This window comes from Mytilus californianus, unplaced genomic scaffold, assembly GCF_021869535.1.
Source record: "Mytilus californianus isolate M0D057914Y unplaced genomic scaffold, xbMytCali1.0.p SCAF_5, whole genome shotgun sequence".
Taxonomy (NCBI): Eukaryota; Metazoa; Mollusca; class Bivalvia; order Mytilida; family Mytilidae; genus Mytilus; species Mytilus californianus.
This window is the reverse complement of record NW_026262701.1, coordinates 3,986,140-4,007,609: the sequence shown is the minus strand read 5'-3', so window position 1 is coordinate 4,007,609 and position 21,470 is coordinate 3,986,140. Positions and strand designations below refer to the sequence as shown.

Here is a 21,470-nt window from a genome sequence, read left to right as displayed (position 1 = left end):
TTTAGAAAGAAAGATTAATTTAACCCCTCAAAATTCTATTATTTTTCCAAAATCAAACCATTGGCAGTTGTTTTCCCATTTCATGATGTTGTGTTGTGAGGAATAAGAATTAATATAAATGTATCAAGTTCTACCCATTATTTCTAGTCTATAATATGATGAATGCCCCTGTAAATCTATACCTCAATATTAAGGTCTTTTAACGAAATCCTTTTATCCATTAAGAATATCATAACCAAACTTAATTACTAAATTGTTGTGATAAGGAGGAACCTCTGACAATTTTAACTAAAAAGGTTGAAGATTACAGACGTGTCTAATTCACTGAACTTTTTGCCAAAGTTTGGCCTCCAGTTTTGATACAGTTTTGGGGGATATGTTGATCTCACATTTTTAACTGTTTTTTTCGTCCTTGATTTATATTTTTGATTGACCCCTGAGTATATTCTTACTATTTCAAAACAATGATCAACACTATCGATAAAATTTGTCACTCTTTATCCATACATATTTTTTTTATATAAATAATACTTACCGTAATTACATTGTGCATTTTAGTTCTAATTCTGCGCAGTTCGCACAAGGTCATAAGAAACCAAAAATGTCCTTGCAGTTTCCCTATAGATTGACGCAGTATGTTTACCTTCTTCTGATATTTTATTGGTCAAAGCTTATTATTAAGTGGCATTCTTCCTTCAAGTGAAAGCAGTCTGTCAATTGTTGAAGATCAGGTCACTTGAGGTATGTATCTTTATTTTAATGAGACTGTTACGGTTTGTTTTAGTTATGAAGAGGTGTAAATATTTCTTCATTATATTTTTATTATTATTATCTTTAACAATTACAATAAATTTTTAATTAAAAGCTTCAACATATTTTGTAACTTACAAAATCATTTTAACACTTACTTTTTCTGATTTTTTTTCAATAACAATACAAATCTTTAATGAGTTTACTCAACCAAATTTAATCTGCTTTTTTACACAAATAGTGAACTATATTATAAAAAGATTTAACTTTTACAGCTTCTTTGATTCAAGTCCAGAACAACACAAGACGGAGAACATGTTTATTCTGTTATTGATGATTGCATCTGCTTGTGCATGTAAGCTTTGTACATTTTTTTCTAATTTAAAGCTGTTATTTATGGATAAATCTAATAGATAAGAATTTTACCCTGGTATCTTTGGTAATCAGATGTTTTTGTAACATATCTAGAGTCTATGTAAAACGAAATGCTATTGTTTGATAGTAATTTATAATCTACTCATGATGCCATTTTTATATTCTTAGAAATCAGTTTAGTTATATAATTAAATCAATCAATATAACAAATTCTATCTCAGTAACAATATCGTCAGATATCACATCAGATAATGTTGTTTTTAAGGAATCAATATTATTTTTCAAACGAAATATTAACGTCAGTTGTTTAGAAATGCATTAAAACATGTATTTTTAATTTTAGATAGTTGGCCAAGTGGAAGGTACTCGATTCCGAAACCAAAAACTGGATGCCCATCTGGATGGGCTGAAGGTGTGAGGTACCAGGACAATGAAGATAACAGAAATATAAACTCTGTTTCCCCAAATCCGGGCCATCACTTCTTTGGTAAGCACATTTCATTTGTAATTGAATATTCCATAAACATTATGTCGCTTAAATAAAAACAGAAATGTTCGAAGAATACGTCAAAGAGACAGCAAAAAAAAATAAACACTTCATAAATGTCATGTGCCCAACATAACAACACAATGAAACCGAAAATTTTAGATTATCTTTGGTTGCAGAATTGTTATCGGTATTTTTGGTAAATATAGCATTTTCTTAAACACTAACGCGTATCTTTTTAAAAAGTTCTTGTAGCAAGTTAATCATGGGTATATGTTTCTATAAGTAATCACTATTAGTTAACTATACGCTAATTAGTACGAAACTTTTTGTAAATCGGAGCAGTTATGAATTAATCACCAGCATTATAGTAAGACAAGGAAATAGGATACTCAAAGGTGATAGTATAAGTCTGTAATGATATCGGCATGTGAATCTTATAGTGTTATATGTCCACTTTTGGTATAAATGGAGATAGCTATTTATTTGAGATCCAAATGCAATTGTCTATCTCCCCATACAACTGTAATACGAGATTTCTACACTCTACGAGTTTTTTTCAGAACTACACTGTTCTATCTCCACACTCCCATTGGATTATAATGGCTTATTCATCTAGCTAGTTCAGAAAAAAAATATTTTTATAGTGTTGTATCTCCATTATTTATAATGAATTTTTGCTGTTAAACAATTATTATAAAAACTATTTTAGTAGTACAGCACTAGTACTACGATTAACGGGTTTGCATGGTTTTAACTTAATCAATGAACAATTCTTAGCAAATCCAGCAGTACAGAATTGGGAATACAACAACGTGAAAAAATCCATGGTATATCTCCAATGGAAATATAGGGATAAATTTCTGAAACTACATTGTTTGACGTGAAATGTTCAATTTCCAAAAAAGGAATGCTTTATTTATCTAAGTTGCTTGTCTATAAAAAACCCAATCGAACAAAGAGTTACTCTTCATGTTCGTAAATCGATTCCTATATAACTTTTTATGTCTTAGTCAAATATCTATGATATTGAGTTTATAAACTTTGATTTAAATTTTAATCATTATTACCAAATGGGAAATACATTACCTCATGTGACCTTGAAGACTGTGCTACAAATCCTCCACCATGACAATGTAGAACTAATCCTGAAGATTTTGGGTGCGGTTTCTTCTTCATCTTTGTATGTGGAACTTTCTGTAAAAAAAAAGGATGCTAAAACACTGACATTCTTAATGAAGCAACAACAACTGTTCACACGACGATATTTTGAGACCAGAAATGACTGAAATTCTTTCCCTAGATTGTCCAATCTATCTACGTCAAAGTCATCCACTGGTATTTTCCCCTCGTATAATCCTCAATGCATAAGAAAACTACAAAAATCAATTCAAATGAAAAAACATTAACTAAAATAGAATAGAACAGACAAAATAAAAGTCGTGAGTGTTTACATTTTCTCATTCAGAAGGAATCATTTACTAACAGAAAAGAGAGTAAATATAAAATGATTTGGAAAGGCATTGTACAATGTTCAATTATGTGGAATATATGGTTACAGTATTTGAAAATAAAACCAGTCTTCAGTTTCCTTTATGTACTTCTAGGTACTTTTAATTCAAACACAAAGATGTATTACTGTACAAAAACATCCTACAGCGGATCAAGAACCTGGCCACAAGGAAATTATTGTATTGCGAGATATGGCGATTCGTGCCCTTCAGGTATGTCAGTTTCTATTTACAACATTCATATTTTACTTATTTATTTTTATGTCCCTTAAGTGTCAACTTAGAATTGAACTGCCATCTACACTTTCCCCTTTCTGTGTTTCTTTGTCGTCGATATCATTTTAGCTTTAGGAATTTAATAGATGCATGACCATGTATGTCATTATGTCATTACAATTATTCTATGGATTACATCAACATTTTAACAATAATCACTTTATAGGACTTTAAAATCAAAAATGCAGTTTTCTTGAATAACCTTCTAGCGATTATATATATATATATATATGAATAGTGTATAAATAATTTTAGCCTGTGCTAGTTGTGTAATATCTATTGTTTGACACTTAATTCGCCATACTTCTTTAATTTACATACATAGAAAAACATATTTATATTTAACGTCAAAAGTTTGCTTAATGTTCATTTGAATTTATTATTATGATAATTTTTTTATTATGATTATTATTATTATCATTATTGATACCGTTTAATATGGTTACCACAAAAATTATATCCTTGCAACTGTTCTAAAGTTTTTAAATGGTTTTGAGTACATTTGTAATTCTTATTCAGTTCTTGATTTGGAACAAGCGTTATAGTAAATCAGCATTTATCAAACGTAATCCCATTGAAAACGAAATGAATTGTTCAAAATGATTCAGAGTTTATAAATGAATGTATCCTGCAGTCATAAATCTACGATTCTTTAATATAATCATACATTACCGTTTGAATATCTTTATTATAGGATTTTGCACTGGCTATATCTATTGGGACGACGAGGATAACGTAAATATTAACTCAAAAGGTGGCGTTCTTCCAGATGGAGTCTACGACAGGAATACAAAAATATACTACTGTTGCAGGTACATCATCATTCAATATATACGTTATTTTCTGTACATTTGTTGTCGCGCTTCGACGAAGTCGAAAAAGCGAGACTTAGGTGTGTTTATTTTTTCCGGCGGCGAAGGCGGCGGCGTCAACAATGTGTTGTACTTTTTTATTAGTTTACTTTATGTGGAACACTAAAGTAAGTTAAGTATATTTGGTATGCAGTTGTATGAGCATGGTCACATCATATTTCCATGGAGATTATTTAATCCCGACTCAGTCATGGGCTATTGACTTTGAAAAAAGTTAAATAACAAAAATACTGAACTGAAACTTTTGCAAAGTTTATATCTTTTAGTTTTTGATTATGAAAACTAAAGGGGAACCATTAGTGATAGGTGTTTGATTGATATTTGGTATGCAGTTGTATTAGAATTTGTTCATCTTATTTCCATGGAGATAATGTGGTTCCGCCCCCTCAGTCAGATCAGTTTAAGTTGAAACACTAGTGTAAAGTCAATGATATTACGTATGCAGTTGTATAGTAAGCATATGCAAGTCTCATTTCCATGGAGATTATATTGGCCCGCCTCTTCACTTTTTTTAATTTACAAGTTAAAGTTTGTGCTTAGGTTAGTCTGAAGGGAGCCAGTTATGATAAGTCAATATTGTATTTGCATTCACTGTTATAAGCATTGGCATTTCCAATTTCCAAGGAGGTTATTTAGTCCTGCACCTTCAGTTAATGTTCATTGAATTTAAATGTTGAGCATAGTTTTCATGTTTAGATATTGCCATTTTGATTTCACCATTTGTATTTTGCCATCAAAATTACAAAAAAAAGACATATCTCTGTGTGAACAGTTTATTGACTTTATATCAATACATTGAAATTGATGGTAAGTACAAATATCTTGCAAATATTTTTATTTATTTTTATGCTCAAAATTCATTATTTGTTTTTTTAACACGTTTTTAGGTACATGTATAAATTATGGTTCACGATCATAATGTTTGCTTGTAAATTGATACAAACATTTTGAACTCAGTTCCAGTAATGCCCTTTGTGAAGTTGTTTTAAGAAAATTCACCAAACTGATCATGTTTACCCTGCTTTGATTTACATGGAAAATAGTAAAATAACAAAAATACCGAACTCCGAGGCAAATTATAAACGGAAAGTTCCTAAGCAAATGGCAAAATCAAAATGTTTTTTTTTTTCTTACCTCTGTTCCTGTCTACATTCTCATATTTAAATGATGCCTCTTTTATTACTTATCGGTATCGATAGGAACAAACAATTTATATGGATGTGTACGAAAAAACAAATTAAGAGTCAATTACGAGTACACCGTTTCGACTTTACGTTGATTAATCCACACTTAAATTTCCTGTTTACAGTTTTTAAAGCTTTGAAAATCTCCACTAAAACATAGGATTATGTTGATAAAAGATAATTGGTCCATATAGACGGAAATTTCATAATTTTATATCCAAAATTAGTGTAGTTTTAATTTTTAATTTGTTTGTGTCGCCAGTAGCTTTCTCCAAACATAAATAGTTATTTAACGAATATCAGCAGAATGTCCCATTAAAGTAATCAGTCTACTATAACGTAGGAAGAATGAATAAAAAAAAAATCAAATAAAGACTGTCACCTTAACAAGTACTTTACGATTTTGTAGTTGTTTTTGCAACGAAAAGAACTGACAAACATGTTGATGTTCAGCTATAGGTCTCATTTACATTATTTAATCAGAAGTAGATATATCTTTTTAATACTTTATTTTACATTTTTAATTCTATTTGCCATAGGTCCGATGGATCTGCCTACAGCAGAATAAACATGCCAGCAAATCATCCCTTCTACATGTACAAGTACACATCGAGATGCCAGCATGTACGTGGAATGAATGATACTGTAGAATCGGTGAAAATGGACGACGAGGATGACAGGAACAACAGTAGTGATAATGGATGTCATCCAAGGAAAACTGACACAACTGAAGTGTTCTACTGTTACTATTCTCCGATACCTTCTAAGTGATAATATTCTCCCATTGTTGGCATCCTTCAGATAACAATCCTTCACCAAAGTGACAACCTTTATTTTTGCTTTTAATCTTTACTTCATAAATTGGTTTGCGTTTCTAAGAGAATGACTTCTTGTTGGACTGTGTTATTTGTTTTAAGTATGTTTCAATGCATTAAAACATAGATCTCTAATTTCATACAATTATTTTGCCACTTGACGTTCATGGTTATCCCACATCATCATGTATTCAGCCTTACTGTGTTGATTTGAAAGGATTTGTTCTTTCATTCTATCAACTTGATAAAATGGAACGTTGTTAGTATGAAGCTATGAAGCGTAAAAACTAAACTAAAGGAACATTCAAATTAATAAGTCGAAAATAAACCGACAACGCCATGGATAAAAAAAGAAAAAGACCAACAGACAAACAATAGTACACAAAACACACTTGGTATCTTTTGTATGTATGTTGGCGTTTGCTTTTGTTGTAATTCAGTGTTTCTGTTGTTCCGTTGTATTCCTCTTATAGTTGATGTGTTTCCCTCGGTTTTAGTTTGTTACCCGGATTTGTTTTTGCTTAATCAAATTATGACTATTGAACAGCGGTATACTACTGTTGCCTTTATTTGCCTCTCTTTTCCAATCTTTTTTGAAAAACAATAATGTCGATTATTCACTAGAAATGAACTCAAAATGCAAAAAAGTGCAACTTCGAAAAATATTTTGGTCTATTGGTATTGTGAAAGGGCAAAAGTTTTCGAATTAGCACAGCGACATTACCGTTTTACTGAAAATTTTAATATACCCATCTACAAAGTTTAATACGTCAGACGCGCATTTTGCCTACATGATGCGCATCAGTGGCACTAGAAGCAAAACATTTGGAAGGTGAAATTCAATACAGAATATTCAAAATTCGAAAGCTAAGAATTCCTAACTGTTGTGCCAAATACGGCTTATGCCATCTTTTTCTGGGGTAGTAAAACCTTAGTGTTTCGAATATTTCATATAATTAGTAAACAGAAATATTTTCTGTATCGTTGATATTTCATGTCAACACAAATGGTGACTACTGGACCCTAACCGTAAATTGTTGTTGTTTAATGGAAGCATTTTGTTTGTTTCATAGGTATTATTTTTTAATTGGTAAAAGAAATATTAACTAATTCCAGACATCAGTTGAAATTTACATCAAAGTTTAAATCACAGTACTATAAACTGAATGTGTAAGGAATATTCATTGCATGAAAATGCTTTGTCATATAATTTGTGAATTTATTGACTGAATATTATAAGGATTAAAAGAGCCTGGTAGTTTTGATCCCATATTATCGAATCACTGTCTTTGAATTACGCTCCAAATCCACATTCCAAAAAGTTTTCAACAAGAACGAAGTTTTTTACGAAAAGCCTAGCCTCTTATTTCTTATTTTTTTATTTGTAATTTTAGTCATTGCAATTTCAAAAATAAATTTGAATGGCTTTTTTCTATATTTATACAAATCAAAGAGACTTAAAGAGCCACCGATTAACTAACGAAAAGTGTGGCTACCGAAATCTACCATATAATCTGATCCACCCATTTTTTCGTTGTGTACGTTAAACGTATGTTCAATGCATATTATTATTTATTATTTCATTTAATATTTGTGCTAAAATAACAAAATAAAAAAATGGTTATTGATCATCATGATGTGCATATAGCTGAAATTAAAAACAATGCGAGACGCATTAAAATTAAAGTAAGTAAATGCCAATAGCCACCAATATATTAAAACTTTTTTTCAATTAATGCCTGTCTAGGTAAAATGATTCGTCCCAGGTGATGGTTATCTAAAACAAAACAGCTTCGGACGCACCGATTCTATTAAGTGTTATTTTCATATTCAAGCACTTGATTGATACCCCTGCTAATGACCAGCTAGGGTGTTATCAACTCATAAGTCAGTACAATGATACTGACAAGATTTATAACATCCATTTTTTGTTTTGTTTAATTTTCCGTTGATAAATTTGAAAATTATCAAGAAACAAAGGGTCCACCTCCCTCATTCAATGTTGACCTTAGAATGACTTAGGAATAAGTTTTATGTCCCTTTTTCTCATATAGCTTCTCAAATATTCGAGGACTTATACATTATTGACCTTTAATATTTTTGGGGTTTCGGCGTTCCTAATTAAGGTAAGCATGTGGCAAAATAATGGGTAGCATGAAAGCATAGATGGGGTTTACAGAACAAAGAGTATTGGCCAAAATAACGGGTAGCATTAGATCATACATGGGGTTTACAGAACAAAGAGTATTGGCCAAAAATTAAGAATAGAAAAATGAGTAAAAGATATAAAGGATAAGGAATAATTGGGTGCTAAAATATAAAAAATAAATATTTAAAAACAATACTGAATACAGCAATAAATAACAGAATAACGTAATCCTGCCTTTTTTGTATAAGAAAGTGAAAAATTGTTCAAAATGATCGTATTAGGACAATTCCCTTGAATTTTCAATTCCTATTTATGCATTCGTAACTATCGGTAATTTGCCTCAAAAGTTTTTATTTGTACTAAAATAAGGAGATGTGGCATGATTGCCAATGAGACAACTATCCACCAAAGTTCAAATGAAGTGGGTGTAGCCAATTATAGGCAACCATACGGCCTTCAACAATGAGAAATACCCATACCGTATTGTCGGCTTTAAAAGGCCCCGCCATGAAAAATATGAAACATTTCAATTGAAAACTTAACTGCCTAATTTATAACAAAACAATTTAACAAAAAAAATATGACAGACATGGACCAATTAAAATGAATATGGCGGGGTTAAACATGTTTATGAGCTCTCAAGAAAGGCGAAGGATACCAAAGGGACATTCAAACTCATAAGTTGTTAAAAAAAACTGACAACGCCATGGCTAAAGAAGAAAAAGACAAACAGACAAACAACCGTACACAAAATACTACATAGAAAAACCAAAGACTGAGCAACACGAACCCCACCAAAAACTGGGGGTGATCTCGTGTGCTCCGGAAAGGTAAGCAGATCCTGCTCCACATGTGGCACCCGTCGTGTTAATCGTGTAAGTACAAACCCGGTGATATGTCTAATTCGGTAGATCACATTCGGGGGAACCCTCCCCCTAACCTGGGACAGTGGTGTAACAGAATAACATAAGAACAAACTATAAAAATCAGTTGAAAAAGGCTAAACTCATCAGATCGATACAAAGAAAAACATGAAACAGAAACACAGAACGGACGTGGCAGGGTATTTATCCATCCCTCACCCTAACAACAAAAAAGACACCAAGTACAGATCTGAGAGTACTCGAAGTTACTAACAGCAAGTTCAAAGCCAATAACAACTAGTAAAATAAATCATGTATCTAAGACTAAAATATCAATCAGTACACATCCAACATATAATGGATTTAGTGTAAAGACGTCATTAACAGTCAGAGAAAGACACGACCTAGTGCAATGCCAAAATATAGGTATCGACAGATTGTAGTACCGTGAAAGTACATATGTGTTATATTTAGTATGGTTTTAATTTACTCATAATAAAATCAATATTTATACCAATAAAACCAATATTCACAGGTACAGCCAAACTTGCAAACCAAATCTTTGTATCTATGGAAGAATTTAGTAAAGGTTTAAAGTAATCTGTGGTAACGAACTCCCTTACTTAATAATTTACTAGTAATACATAGATTACGCTCATTGAAATCCAAAACGTTACTACAGACAACGGCATAGCGAACGAATTAGGATATACAAACACTGTAAGACGGTGCCAAAGGAACACCTCCGTCCAAAAAATGAAAATTAGCAATAGAGAAGGAAAAATCATCCCTTTTGTCATAAATTTTGATGTAGAGTTTCTAGTGTAGCACTGAAATATCTAAATCTAGGAAAGAACAGTTATTGCTGTTAATATTTGATTTATTTAAAGTAAGTTCCTTTGGGTAAATCAGCAGCATATTTAGAGAATTCTCGATTATTTAACGAAAAAATATCATCAAGATAACGGTAAGCGTTATTGAATTTATCAATTAAATGGAATTTAGAAGGTTCTTTACTGAGTTGGCTATAAACTGTGATTCATAATAGTTAAGGAACAAGTCTGCTATTAAAGATTCACAAAATTGATGCCCATAGGAATACCTACAACCTGTCGATAAACTTTATTGCCAAAAAGTACATCAATATTGTCAAGGAGAAAATTTAGAGCTTTAATCATTTTATCACACCTCCATTAAGTATATATATCACCCCCAGTTTTTGGTGGGGTTCGTGTTGCTTAGTCTTTAGTTTTCTATGTTGTGTCATCTGTACTATCATTTGTCTGTTTGTCTTTTTATTTTTGGCCATGGCGTTGTCAGTTTGTTTTCGATCTATGAGTTTGACTGTCCCTCTGTTATCTTTCGTCCCTCTTTTACCTTCTTCATTTGAGAAAAAAACTTTATATGAGTTGCAGCAAATAAATTTGCAATCAGATTTATCCAACGACCATTTAATTAGATAGGAAAACTTTTGTTTGATAGGATTGTGTGGAAGTGTAGTATAAAGTATAAAAATCAAAACTGTCAACCAAATCAAACATCCAAAGAATTTAGCACTCCAAAAATGGTTAATTCCACTATTTTCATACGTTCTAATACAAAAATTAAAGATAAGTTCTTTGATAGTAGGTAGGGAACTCGTTGAAAGTACTTTGTTTGGAATGTTGGTTTCCCTTTTTCTTGACTGGTGGTAAACAACCGTACACAAAATACTACATAGAAAAACCAAAGACTGAGCAACACGAACCCCACCAAAAACTGGGGGTGATCTCATGTGCTCCGGAATGGTAAGCAGATCCTGCTCCACATGTGGCACCCGTCGTGTTAATCGTGTAAGTACAAACCCGGTGATATGTCTAATTCGGTAGATCACATTCGGGGGAACCCTCCCCCTAACCTGGGACAGTGGTGTAACAGAACAACATAAGAACAAACTATAAAAATCAGTTGAAAAAGGCTAAACTCATCAGATCGATACAAAGAAAAACATGAAACAGAAACACAGAACGGACGTGGCAGGGTATTTATCCATCCCTCATCCCTAACAACAAAAAAGACACCCAAGTACAGATCTGAGAGTACTCGAAGTTACTGACAGCAAGTTCAAAGCCAATAACAACTAGTAACATAAATCATGTATCTAAGACTAAAATATCAATCAGTACACATCCAACATATAATGGATTTAGTGTAAAGACGTCATTAACAGTCAGAGAAAGACACGACCTAGTGCAATGCCAAAATATAGGTATCGACAGATTGTAGTACCGTGAAAGTACATATGTGTTATATTTAGTATGGTTTTAATTTACTCATAATAAAATCAATATTTATACCAATAAAACCAATATTCACAGGTACAGCCAAACTTGCAAACCAAATCTTTGTATCTATGGAAGAATTTAGTAAAGGTTTTAAGTAATCTGTGGTAACGAACTCCCTTACTTAATAATTTACTAGTAATACATAGATTACGCTCATTGAAATCCAAAACGTTACTACAGACAACGGCATAGCGAACGAATTAGGATATACAAACACTGTAAGACGGTGCCAAAGGAACACCTCCGTCCAAAAAATGAAAATTAGCAATAGAGAAGGAAAAATCATCCCTTTTGTCATAAATTTTGATGTAGAGTTTCTAGTGTAGCACTGAAATATCTAAATCTAGGAAAGAACAGTTATTGCTGTTAATATTTGATTTATTTAAAGTAAGTTCCTTTGGGTAAATCAGCAGCATATTTAGAGAATTCTCGATTATTTAACGAAAAAATATCATCAAGATAACGGTAAGCGTTATTGAATTTATCAATTAAATGGAATTTAGAAGGTTCTTTACTGAGTTGGCTATAAACTGTGATTCATAATAGTTAAGGAACAAGTCTGCTATTAAAGATTCACAAAATTGATGCCCATAGGAATACCTACAACCTGTCGATAAACTTTATTGCCAAAAAGTACATCAATATTGTCAAGGAGAAAATTTAGAGCTTTAATCATTTTATCACACCTCCATTAAGTATATATATCACCCCCAGTTTTTGGTGGGGTTCGTGTTGCTTAGTCTTTAGTTTTCTATGTTGTGTCATCTGTACTATCATTTGTCTGTTTGTCTTTTTATTTTTGGCCATGGCGTTGTCAGTTTGTTTTCGATCTATGTGTTTGACTGTCCCTCTGGTATCTTTCGTCCCTCTTTTACCTTCTTCATTTGAGAAAAAAACTTTATATGAGTTGCAGCAAATAAATTTGCAATCAGATTTATCCAACGACCATTTAATTAGATAGGAAAACTTTTGTTTGATAGGATTGTGTGGAAGTGTAGTATAAAGTATAAAAATCAAAACTGTCAACCAAATCAAACATCCAAAGAATTTAGCACTCCAAAAATGGTTAATTCCACTATTTTCATACGTTCTAATACAAAAATTAAAGATAAGTTCTTTGATAGTAGGTAGGGAACTCGTTGAAAGTACTTTGTTTGGAATGTTGGTTTCCCTTTTTCTTGACTGGTGGTAATGTTTTCTACTTTATCTTTACTTAAAAATTCAATTTTATTTGACACCCCTTAATTCTCAATCTTTAAAATTAAGAAAATGTATAGAAAGAAAGTCTAGGATTCGTAATTATGACGCATAATATATACTATTACAACCTTTTCCGCTTTCAATAGTATTAAAAAATTTGACTGTTCTACCCCTTACAAAAGTATTCCTCGTTCCAAACTAAAAGACAAAATGAAAGAATTGGTCCTGTGTTGTTTCATAAAAAGGTCAACGTAAATACAAATATATTGCCTTAGGGATGGATAAATTGACTTTCTAAAAAATCACTGTGAATTAAACAAAAAATTCTCCGACACTGATATTATCAAGATTTTTTATTTCTTGATTGACAACATATTTGTTACGTTTGAAGGACGTGTTTTTCAACAAACTATCGCCTTTCTCATGGAAACTAGCTGTGCTCCTCTTTTTGCCGACTTGTTCCTTTATTCATATGAGGCTGTGTTATAAAGGAGGAAGAATGAAAACCTTTAACTTCACTTTCCGCTATATAGATGATGTACTATCAGCATCTATCCAACCCAACTTGAAATAAAGCTAGGTCTTCCTCATATCGAGACTTATATCTAGAAATTGACAATTAGGGTCGGGTGAGAACAAAACTTTTCGCGCCTGCATATATATCTCCCAGTTGATACGATATTCCAGAGCTTGTATTCCCTAATTTGCCTTGATAGAGGGCTGCGGACGCATGCCATTTATAAAGTGATGTTTTCATATTTGTTGCTGCTAACAAAAGAGAGGCGAAAGATACCAAAGTGACAAACTCATAAGTACAAAAATAAACTGACAACGCCATGGCAAATAAATAAAAGACCAAAAGACATACAACAGTACACAAAACTAAACAAAGACTGAGCAACAAGAACACCACCAAAAACCAGGGGTCATCTCAGGTGCTCCAGAAATTCACCTACCGAATCAGACTTATCACCGGGTTTTTACTTACATAGGCAACACGACAAGTGGAACTATTTCTGCTTACCCTTCCGGAGCACATGGGATCACTCCCGATGTTTTGTGGAGTGTTGCTGGGTTATTGGTTTTCTATTTTGTGTTTTGTATATTGCTGTTTGTCTTTTGATAGTTTTCTTTTTTTTTTTGCTATGACAGTGTCAGTTAATGAATATGAATATTACAATCCACTTATAAGTCACAAGGATCTGAATTATCTGCATCTAATGTTGTGTATAGTATTGAATTTACTTTTAGGTTGCTATTCTGTGTCGGTGAAACACGACAAAGACTTAACCTAAGAATAAATTATCATCAGTTTAATGTAAATGCGAACGACGCTCTCGTCCCATATGGAATTTACTGAACTCGTATTTATCGTATTAGCACACCGTGTAACGAATTTATCTTACCGACTATCTGATATTGGGAATATCAATATGAGTGAAAGTCTCGAAGACATGTTTTTATCTAAAACCTGGAAAATTATAAATGTTTTTGTAATTTGTTTATTTTGACATTAAGACAGAATACATCAAGCTTGATTAGACGTGTGCAGTTTCATGTATGGTCTTTAAGATATTTCCTACAAAGTCTATTCTATTACATCAACTTCAAGATAACAATAATAAAAATAGATATGACTTCAATTATTGTACAAAGTTATGTCATATTTAAATCACCTAGGACAGATTTTAGTTGCAACCCTTTTATATATATACATATATTCTTGTTGTGTTGGGGATAAATAATTAACCGTATGTTGTTCTATTCTTATACAATAATTTTTAAATGGTCAGTACTACCTTTTACAGAGGGTTTTTTTTCCTGAACTTTTACAACTGTAAATATAAAAATCAACATTATAAGATGAACTGTATTATATATTATATTGTATTGTATTTCAACAATTTGTTTGACATTCCTATTTGAACGAACTGTGTGTCTCTCCTTGTCGACCTCTTCTTATTTTCATATTAGTCGGAGTTCCTTCAAACACTTAAAGACCAAAGAAGCCAGATCATTTAATTTCACATTCAGATATATTGATGATGTTCCATTAACAATCTAAACTTTTCTGATTGGGTTCCATTAATATATCCTCCAGAACTAGAAATTAAAGAAACAATAGACACCGTTTCATCTGCCTGATTTTTAGAATTATGACTCGAATTTGACATAAGCGCCCATAGCAGTACCATAATCTATGATAAACGAGACGATTTTAATTTTGAAGTTATAAATTTCCCCCACCTTAGCAGCAATATACCGACTTCACCTGCATACATTTCCCAACTCATTCGGTATTTAAGAGCTTGCAGCTGCTACTCAAACTTTATAAAACGTCACCAGTGTCTGAGTAGAAAGTTAATGAACAAGGGTTATGTCCAAGAACGCCTCGTCCTTTTTTTAAAGTTCATCGGGAGATACCAAGACTTTGTTGATAAATATTCCGTATCAACTTCACAAATAATACATGATGAATTATGTATAAATTCTAGGCACTGACGTTGTTTATCATCTTAATGATGTGTCATAGTGTTCTTTTTATTTGTCTTTGTATATTTTTAACCTTTACTTTCTGTCCATTTTGTTTGGTAACATCCTTTTTGCGTGGCTCGGTATTTATACATCCCGCCATTGTGTAATTGTGCTATGGTCATTTTTTTAATTATTTAATTCTTGTTTTTCATATTTCTTATGTGCTTTGTCTGTAGAGTCTCTACATGCCGTTTTGTTTTTCGTTGTTTACAAAGTTGTTTGTTTTTATAGTCATTAAAATTAAAACACAATGTTGACTGCTGGGTCCCAATTTCTTACATTTTTACCTATTATGTATGTTTGTTTTTCTCACACATTGTTGTCAATATAATGGAATTTTATGCGACTGTCATACAAGTGAGAGGTTTAGCTAGCTATAAAACCAGGTTTTATTCACCATTTTCTACATAAGGAAGTGCCTGTACCAAGTCGGGAATATGACAGTTGTTTTCAATTCGTTTGATGTGTTTGAGCTTTTGAGTTTGCCAGTTGTTAAGGGACTTTCCGTTTTGAATTTTCCTTGGATTTCGGTTTTTTTTGTTATTTTATATTTTATATAGGTCAAAAATTTCCCTGATACCAAAAAATAACATCCCTTGCATCTATCTGTTTCTGGGTAAATCCACAGTTTGATAATAAATTTTGAAGTACAATCCAAATATTTCTACTATATACACATTCCCAAAAGATATGCAACAAGCTGCCTTTGGTTTCAGTGCAAAAAGTATACATTTCTGTTTCTGTTAAACCACATTTATAACGAAATGAATTTGTATTATTCTGTGTAAATCCACTGACCATTTGTATTGTGATATTGAAGGATTGTCTTTAATGTTTTCGACAATCGATAAAAATATTTACATTTCTTTTTTTTTTAATCATTTTTGAGATTTCTACAATATCATTTTCAATAATATCTAATCTACCGTATTCTGAAATAATTTATTTCCAGCTACCTGGGATTGCTCTAACAAGACAATACATATTCAACAAAATTGGTATATTCTAACTCAAAAAGTGGTGTTCTTCCAGACAGGAACACAATTATACACTACTGTTGCTGGTAAATCATTGCTCAATAGATTCTTTATCTGGTTTTTTTTTTCATTTATATAAATACTTCACTATTGATTTTTAAATCTAATTTTTTTTTCATGTATTCGTGTTCAATGATCTCTTATGGCTTCATTACCAGTTTTTTGTTGTTATTTTTTGTGTTCATGATGTTTTGCGTGTTATTTAGTGTACGCACATTGAACTTCAGTAAAGTATTGAACTTGTAAAATTGATCGCAATAAGCGTTATCGTGTAAGTTAATGCCACTTTGTAAAGTGTTTTCACAGAAATTACATTTAACTGACAATGCTGACGGGTAACTTGATTTGCATGTACATGATAAATCAAAAGATTGTTTCCCTAACCTTTGTTTCTATTGATTCTCACTTTTGAATTTTTGTCATCTTAAAAAAAAGTTTAGTTTTTTTTTAAATCTTCACTAAATACATAGGGTTCCTCAGACAAAAAACAAAGTACTCTAGACCTGATTCCTCTCCCTTTTTACATCTTATAAGCTGCCCCTCTATATAAATTTTAAAAAATAGAAACTTAAAAAAGTACATTTCATTTCACATAAGAAAAGATTACAAAAGGGTCAGTGTTTTCTTACAATAGAGCTAGTATCTTCCCCCTAGGAACTTTATTATGAAATGTAAATAATTGAACGGTCATTTATTGTAGAACAAATGCTAGCGCTAGGTGTAGTATTTGAGTTTTAAAGAAACCTGTATCTATTGCCAGTTACTTTATCTAAACATTAATAATTAGTTCATGTATATCAGCAGAATATGTGAGTAAAGTGACCGGGGGTTTGGTGGTGGTGGTGGTTATTCAGTCTACACGTACGAATGAAAAATGAATGAAAATAAAAATGAAATAAATTTTGTAAGCTTAATAGATACTACACGACTTTACAACGAAAAAATAGAACAATCTGTTTATGTTCAGATATAGGTCAAGTTAACTTCATTTGACCAGGAGTAATTATATTTTTATTATAGGTCTGATAGATCTTCCTACAGTTACATCAACCTACAAACATGTAAGCCTTTATATATGTACAAGTTCACCTCGACATGCCAACATGTACGTGAAAAATCGGACAGATTACGAGGACAACAGAAACAACAGTGGCGATAGCGGATGTCATCCAAAGAAAACAGACACAACCAAACTGTACTACTGTTATTATTCATAGGAGACTGTACACCCATTGTAACTATCCTCCTAACAATGCTTCTACAACGGAGTGATATGATACCTTTTATTCTAGTTTAAAATCTTTCGACGTATTACATAAGCTTGAGTTCCTACTGGACTGTTCTGTTATTTGGTCTGTGTTATTTTAAACTGTGTGTCATTGTAATAAAAGATAAATGATAAATGGCAGGTGTGATCATATCTTTGCCTTGCCTTAACATCCCGTACAATCACCTATTGTTGGCCTTTTTTATGTCATTTGGCCTCTTGTGGAGAATTGTCTCTTTGGCAATCTTACCACATCTTCTTATTTTAATATAATCGTTTTAAAAATTAGTATTTTAGTTACCAGTATTTACGTCTGAATTCGTGTTGTTTATGGAACCACTTATTCATTTTGTCGCTGCAGTTTCATTGTCAAGTATCGTATTGTAATCAGCAAAGACGTGTGGTTCATATAACATCGAATTTGAACCGTAACACCATAGTCTCTTTGTTTACAGCAGATAAATTGCAACTAATTGCCTTTTCGTGGATTATGTTTGAGTGTAAAAAGGGTGATCAGAGCAAGGACTTATGATTTAAGCTTGATGCTTTAAAATTGTTTTACCCATATTATTGAATCGATTTCTTCAAATTTCGCTATTTGTTTACCCTTGAATTTATATTTTACTTAATTTGTACTTTATCGAGAAAGTGTATACAATATATTGTATGCAGGGGAGGGGCAACATTCTGCACACGGCATGTAGATATCACCTGGACATTCGAAATTTGTTGAATAAAATTATAAACAAAAGCAGTAATGTACAGTTGTAATTATTATACAATATACATACATGTATCTTCTTAGCATGTATACATAAAAAACGAATTTGGTAATTGTCGTTATTTGCCGGGAATATACACATGTATCCCCGTATTAAACTGCTTATACCCGGGTGACTATTTCGTACGGCATGGACATTAACTGTATACTCGTGTATTGAATTCGTTTAATTGATTTTCAGCTTTTAATCTGGACAAAGTTTTATTAACTTCAAAATCATTAACATTGGAATTTCTTCATTCATCAGTTAAAAATCCCGAGAATACACAATAGAGAATGCAAGCTGACCGATACACAAATAATACAAAATTAAAAGATAGAAAGCTATTTTACATTGTTTTTTTGGAGAAAATTTTGCATTTCGTCTTGCATATAATTAAAATACACAAAACAATGGTCTGTGTGTCTAAGTTTAACGTATTTACTCACGGATCTGGAAAATATATTTGATAATTTTATTTGAAAATCATCGTTTTTTATCGACTTTCTATGCAGCAACGGATCGAAACCTTTTATGTTTTAGGCTGTATGAACAATATTTTTTTAACTGTTATAAATTTCAAAGTTTTTTTACTTGCAAACTAAGGAAATAAGTGATCGAATAAAAAAATCTTTAATAATGTAATTTACCAAAAAGAAGTACAAATACATAAAATATTTTATGTAAAAGTAATTTTAGATCATCAATAAATCTTTCTATGTGAAAACTTGGTATATTCTATATGAATCCAAGAGAGTAAATTTGATAGTAAACTATGAACAATTGATCCTCCACAATATCTAAACTTGCTAAACGAAAACAGAAATCGTACCACGTGATCTGTATGAGAAGCCTGTCATATTGGTTTTATTGTTATTGTATAAATGATGAAGAAGATACTAAGTGGACATTTAAAACTCATAAGTCGAGGGAGGGAAACATGTCAAAAAAGAGAAAGATGACGAAAAGACAAACTAAGCCAAATGAACACAAAACACTATATAGAAAAGACAAACAAAATCACAAAACACTATATATAAAAGACAAACAAAATCACAAAACACTATATAGAAAAGACAAACAAAATCACAAAACACGATATAGAAAAGACAAACAAAATCACAAAACACTATATAGAAAAGACAAACAAAATCACAAAACACTACTAGTATATAGAAAAGACAAACAAAATCACAAAACACTATATAGAAAAACAAAGCACTAAGCTAAATGAACACAAAACACTATATAGAAAAACAAAGGACTAAGCCAAATGAACACAAAACACTATATAGAAAAACAAAGGACTAAGCCAAATGAACACAAAACACTATGTAGAAAAACAAAGGACTAAACCAAATGAACCCCACCAAAAACTAGGGGTGATCTGCTTTGGAAGGCTATGCCCATCCTGCTCCATTCGTAGCACTTTTAGTGCTACTCATTGTCAGTACAAATTCGGGGATGTAACATTCGAGAAAAAGCAGGACTCATCATGTTTTGTTCTTAACCCTCCCTCATTGTAATTTTTGTATGTATCTTTCGCCTCTCTTATTAATGATACCTCAAGAGTTGTCAAATAACGAAACCGTGGCTGCAATGATTTTCTATACACTCTATCTGACCCTATTTTGTTGTTAATGTAAGTAATGTTTGATATACATATTTTTTGTTATTTTGGAGGATTTGGTGCTGATTTATTCTGTTAAATATATTCACAATTACTAAAGACTCTTTCAAAAGGCAATTTAGAGCTTGCATATTAATAAACCTCTGTTTATTGTTAAAACTTCATGTTGATCTCTAGATGTCGTTGAAATTTTTTTGTCTTTCGGTTGCTACAGCATCCCCTATTATTCATATAAAACGTTCATTGTTTTAAAAACAACACTTTAATTAAATACATTCAATAAAATAAAACGACATGAAATATGACTAAGTATCAGGATGTACAATAAGCGGAAATTAAAAACAATTTGGAACACAATCAAAACAGTAAATAGTAACCCCAAGTTTGAAAATAAAGTCGTTTAACTTTTTCTTTCTAAATATGTAAATGTGCGCAAACAAATCGTTTTTTTTTTTTGTCGTTTGCATGAATACCTTTGAAAACCTTATAACTGTTCAAACAGATCATCTGTCATATGAATTGCCCTTGCATTAACACTGAGACTTCTTATCAACCGTAGAGGCTTAGAAAAAACATCTTCCTTTCTCGTCTTTGAATCAATCTCTTTTGACTCCCTCTGAGCTACTGGTGGTTTATGTGTCCCTTCCTCGTGTTTTAAACGGAACTGGAGAGAAAGGAACAATTCGGTCGATATGATTCCATTGTTTTCACATAAGATGCCATATAACTGGATCAATCTTCGTCAATAGACAAAACTGATGTAAGGTTGAGATAGTATTAACCATTGAATAAAAACATTAAACCTAAATGATATATAAATATATGTAATAGAAAAAAATGTGGTCCATGCTCCAAACGCCTGATTCTAATAAACAGAATACAAATGGATAACATTAAGAAATTATTAAATAAGATCAAACAAAAATAACATTATTTTGATGCGGAATGAATAAAATAATAAAACACCAGCTCTATCCAGCTTTTATCTGAATATATGAAACATATATAACTAACATTTAATCACTAACACAAGACAAGCAACAGATTTAAATCCAAAAAGAAAGAAATATTAAACAACTAAGTTAAACCTTTTAACAACTACAACACAGGTATTAAGTTGAAAAATTAAAACACAATGATGCATAATAAAACAAAAACATAATGAACATAAATAATGAAAATTTCAAGGTAGAGATAAATGTGGATATACTATGGAGTTTGATTATTGCCATGTTTGCAGAAAATTTTATAGCAGTCAATGCAAAAACATAAAAAAAATACCTTCATGCTAATCGGCAACCCTCTAAGCCATTCCAAACTGTATAAGACACTCATAATGTGAAAATGTTCATGCTCCTGGAATGATTTGAAAAATAAACATGTAATCAAATACTGTTTACTTACAAATTTGCGCACAATTAGATATGTTTATGT

The 21,470-nt window shown here is 31.6% G+C and overlaps 1 protein-coding gene across 1 annotated transcript; it reads left to right on the top strand.

Moving 5' to 3' along the window:
* The first annotated feature begins 605 nt into the window (after window positions 1-605).
* Window positions 606-6,405, top strand: LOC127700291 (uncharacterized). Its single transcript, XM_052203708.1, has 6 exons — window positions 606-741; window positions 1,026-1,105; window positions 1,469-1,612; window positions 3,220-3,336; window positions 4,094-4,211; window positions 5,995-6,405. Exons 2-6 carry the CDS (start codon window positions 1,066-1,068, stop codon window positions 6,224-6,226), a joined length of 651 nt encoding a protein of 216 aa, XP_052059668.1. The 5' UTR covers window positions 606-741; window positions 1,026-1,065; the 3' UTR covers window positions 6,227-6,405.
* The last annotated feature ends 15,065 nt before the right edge of the window (window positions 6,406-21,470 follow it).

Excerpts from the sequence above, each read along its gene's own strand:
- LOC127700291 (XM_052203708.1), top strand. The coding sequence starts at position 1,066 with ATGTTTATTCTGTTATTGATGATTGCATCTGCTTGTGCAT. Across the intron at positions 1,613-3,219 it reads TCCGGGCCATCACTTCTTTG|GTACTTTTAATTCAAACACA; the intron begins GTAAGCACATTT and ends ATGTACTTCTAG. Across the intron at positions 3,337-4,093 it reads TGGCGATTCGTGCCCTTCAG|GATTTTGCACTGGCTATATC; the intron begins GTATGTCAGTTT and ends TCTTTATTATAG.